Genomic DNA, 3,949 nt, shown 5'->3' on the forward strand with positions numbered 1-3,949 from the left:
AAGCCGTAAGGTTTATCGTAAAAGTGATAGTTTTTTTTACTAAGCCTCGATTTTGCGATATAACACGTGATTTTCTAAGCATTCTCAAAATGGTAAATGTAAGGTTCGTGTTAATAAAAGGTGTTGTTCTTTTTTTTAATGCTTCAATTCTGAGTTACAATTTTAATGATTTTCTAAGCCTTTTCAAAATGGCGAATGTAAGGTCCATCTTTATAGAAGTGATTGTTTCTCTTACTATAGATCAATAGCTTCGATTTTGGGTAATGGCACCTTTTGATTAATGTAAACCCGTTAGTGTAATCTTTTTTCTATACATATATCTTTCTTTAACTTAACAAAGAGGCTCCCCCCCCCCAAAGACCAACTTTTAAAAGTCTAAGTCTATAATCTCAAAAGTATCCACCACAGATGAGTAGCAAAATCTGTTATCTTAAGCCAAACCCCACGAAAAAATATGTGAGACAGCGTGGTGGAATCAGGCTCTCGTCAATTTTTGGGCACGTAGAGAGATTGGTATCATCTTAAAGCTTGTTCACTTGTCTTTATTTGGATGAAAAAAAATATCCATTTATCTTGAATACAAGTCGAGATATTTGCGAAAGAATGAGGTAGAGGTCACCTGTTTTCAGAGGTGAAATTAGTGAGAGAATGGCCGCCAAAGATTAGTTATTTCCTTAGCTCAAGAGTCCGTGGTTACTGATAATGTACATTTTTTTGTTCCTTTAATCAAAGTTTTCCAGAAAAATTTACACTGAAATGAGTTCTTTAATGAGCATGAAAGGTGATGAGCCAAAAAACAAAAAATGGATAAAAATTCAAAAACCTGCGGAAAAATGCAAGTTTCTTCAATTTGATTATTTTGACGAGAGCCTGATTCCACCACGCTGCCTCACATATGGTCTGTAAAAAAATTATACCTTAATCAAGGATGGGTTCCGTTTGCTTCAGAGAAAGAAACAAAGCCTTGAAGATACGCCTGAATTTTGAACTCATTTTGATATACAGCACAATGTTTATAGAGCTGTTGATACCTTGTAAGACCTGCATAAAAGATACACAAACCACATGTACGTTATGATAAGCTCTATCCAAGAAAAACTCATGTACTAGTTCTATGGCCAGAAACATTGCGCCGTTGGGCATGAAGGTAATGAGGAACACTGCAGCGATGAGCAATACCATTTTGGCTACTTGAATGTCCTTGCTCTGTTTCGGTGTGTTTCCTTGTGATCGGGCGGCGCCCGTTTGTGACGTGGCTTTATTTTTGGAACTCTCCCACTTCCGGCGACGCTGAATAAGTGCGTAAACCAGGATGACTGAGAACACATAGACGAAGAGGACAGAACCTGCTGTCACAATGACACCTGTTACCATAACAAATTGTTCGATGGCATCTTCATTGTCGTTGTAAACTATTCCGATCAACGTCTTGTTCTTCCCGGGATCGAAGATAGGAGCGAGGCTGGAGTAGGCAAAAATTGGGAGTAAGGACAGTAGCACAAGAAAGAGTGTAGCAGCAAGACAAATGGCTGTCTTTTTCTGGGTGAATATTCTGTGTACATGCAGGGGTGCTATGATACACAGGCAACGCTCCATTGTCACGAAAGCAGTGATCACGCCTGATGTCCTGTTGAAAAGGATAATAAAATTCATAAATAAAACACACACACACATACACAGACACACTCATACACACATAAAAAGCACACACACACCTACATACACACACAAACAAACATGCACACACATGCACACGCGCATGCATGCACACACGCGCTTCCGCACATACACAAACACACTCACATACACTGTATACTAGTAGACTCACTCACGCCTACACTCATGTATACACACCTTAACACGCACACAGGCATGGACACACACACACACACACACACACACACACACACACACACACACACACACACATACGCACACAGGCACACACACACACACACACACACACGCGCGCGCTCGCGCGTGCACGCATACCCGTACACAATTAATTACTCTCGATCCACTCTGGATCACCTGGTCCGCCTGGAGACCTTTATACGCGAGACGTTCGCTGAAAAAGGCCACATGATCGCCATCTTTTTTTACCTAGAAAAGCCTTCGACACAACCTGGAAGTACGGCATTCTTCGAGACCTGCATGCACTCGGCATACGCGGTCACCTCCCTGCCTTCATTGGCAACTTCCTGAAGAACCGTTCCTTCCAGGTTCGTGTCGGATCCTCCCTTTGAAACCCCCACCAACAGGAGGAAGGAGTCCCCCAGGGGAGCATCCTGTCTCCTCTCCTATTTGAAATTAAAATAAATTCCATAGTGAAAACACTCCAAAACAGCATAGACAGCTCGTTATACGTTGACAACTTTTTGATATGCTGCCGTTCGAAAAATCCTCATTTGAGATCTATGGAAAGGCAGCTGCAAACGCAGCTGCACAAACTCGAAACGTGGGCAAACAATAACGGTTTCAAGTTCTCCCCGTCAAAGACGGGTGCAGTACACTTCTGCCGAACAGGCAGACGTGTGCTGCAGCCGGATTTGACACTATACGGGGAAAGGATTCCCGTCCAGGACCAAGCTCGTTTCCTCGGCGTCATTTTGACAAAAAACTCACATTCATACCACACATCAAAGACCTTCGAGTGAGGTGCCAGAAAGCGTTAATTAAACGCTTTGAAAATTCTATCGAATCCGGAGTGGGGCGGAGACTCAAAACACCTTCTCCACTTGTACATCTCCCTTGTCCGGTCCAGGCTTAACTACGGCTGTCAAGTCTACAGATCGGCAAAACCACACATTCTAAAAATGCTAGACCCAATACAGAACCAAGGACTCCGCCTCGCTCTGGGGGCTTTCCGCACTTCTCCGGTGGAGAGCCTCCAGGCCGAGGCCAACATACCACCACTCTCACTCAGACGCACACAACTCTCACTACAATACGCAGTTAAACAGAGCTCAACACCGGAAAATCCAGCGCACGACTGCATTTTTAAAACGAAACCATAAACAAATTCCAAAACAACAAAAATCTCATCAAACCCTTCGGCCTCAGAATCCTTGAGGACCTTAAAAACTTACACTTTTCCAAACAAGACGTCCAACAAATTCTTTTCCCCGACCTCCCTCCGTGGCACCTCACCAAGGCAAAAGTAGATTTACAACTGACCACACACAACAAACAAAGCACACACACCAAAACTTTTAAAGCAGAATACAAAAAACTAATAGATAACTACCCCGGTGCGGAGCTCATCTTCACAGATGGCTCTAGAAAAGACAGTGAAGTGGGCGCCGCAGCCCTATCTTCCAACAGTACACACCAGAGGAGACTTCATCCTGAAGCCTCCATTTTCTCTGCGGAGGCCACTGCCATTGACATTGCACTGGACTCCGTAGAAAACTCTCCTAACAAATCTTTCCTTATCCTTTCTGACTCTCTGTCTTGCATCACCTCAATGACAAACTACACACTCCTACATTCAAAAATAGTTAGGCTACAACAGAAAATTCATACACTATCCGAAACAGGAAAAAACATCATGTTCGCATGGATACCCAGCCATGTGGGCATCCGAGGAAACGAGCAGGTAGACGACCTGGCAAAGAAAGCTTCATCCCTTCTCCTGGGATCAACGACAAACACCCTCCCACAGACTGACTTTAGAAATAAAGTCAAAAGGTACACCTCCAGTCTGTGGGAGAGCCACTGGGAAAAGCAGAAAAATAATAAACTATATGAAATAAAACCCAAACTAGAACAGCGAAATCCTTCGGACCTCTCCAGAAGAGACGAAGTCATTTTTACTCGATTGCGAAACGGACACACGGCCCTGACCCACAAATACCTCCTACAGGGAGATGAGAAGCCGTTCTGTGTCGGATGCGACACAGATTTTACCATTAGACACATCTTAACAGAATGTCTAGACTTTGGAGAG

At 43.5% G+C, this 3,949-nt stretch overlaps 1 protein-coding gene across 1 annotated transcript; it reads right to left on the reverse strand.

The window, feature by feature from the left end:
* Positions 1 to 918: 918 nt before the first annotated feature.
* Positions 919 to 1,596, reverse strand: LOC101859498. The gene has a single exon (XM_005103055.1). It carries the CDS (start codon positions 1,594 to 1,596, stop codon positions 919 to 921), a length of 678 nt encoding a protein of 225 aa, XP_005103112.1.
* Between the last annotated feature and the right edge of the window lie 2,353 nt (positions 1,597 to 3,949).

Source organism: Aplysia californica, unplaced genomic scaffold, assembly GCF_000002075.1.
Source record: "Aplysia californica isolate F4 #8 unplaced genomic scaffold, AplCal3.0 scaffold00356, whole genome shotgun sequence".
Lineage (NCBI taxonomy): Eukaryota > Metazoa > Mollusca > Gastropoda > Aplysiida > Aplysiidae > Aplysia > Aplysia californica.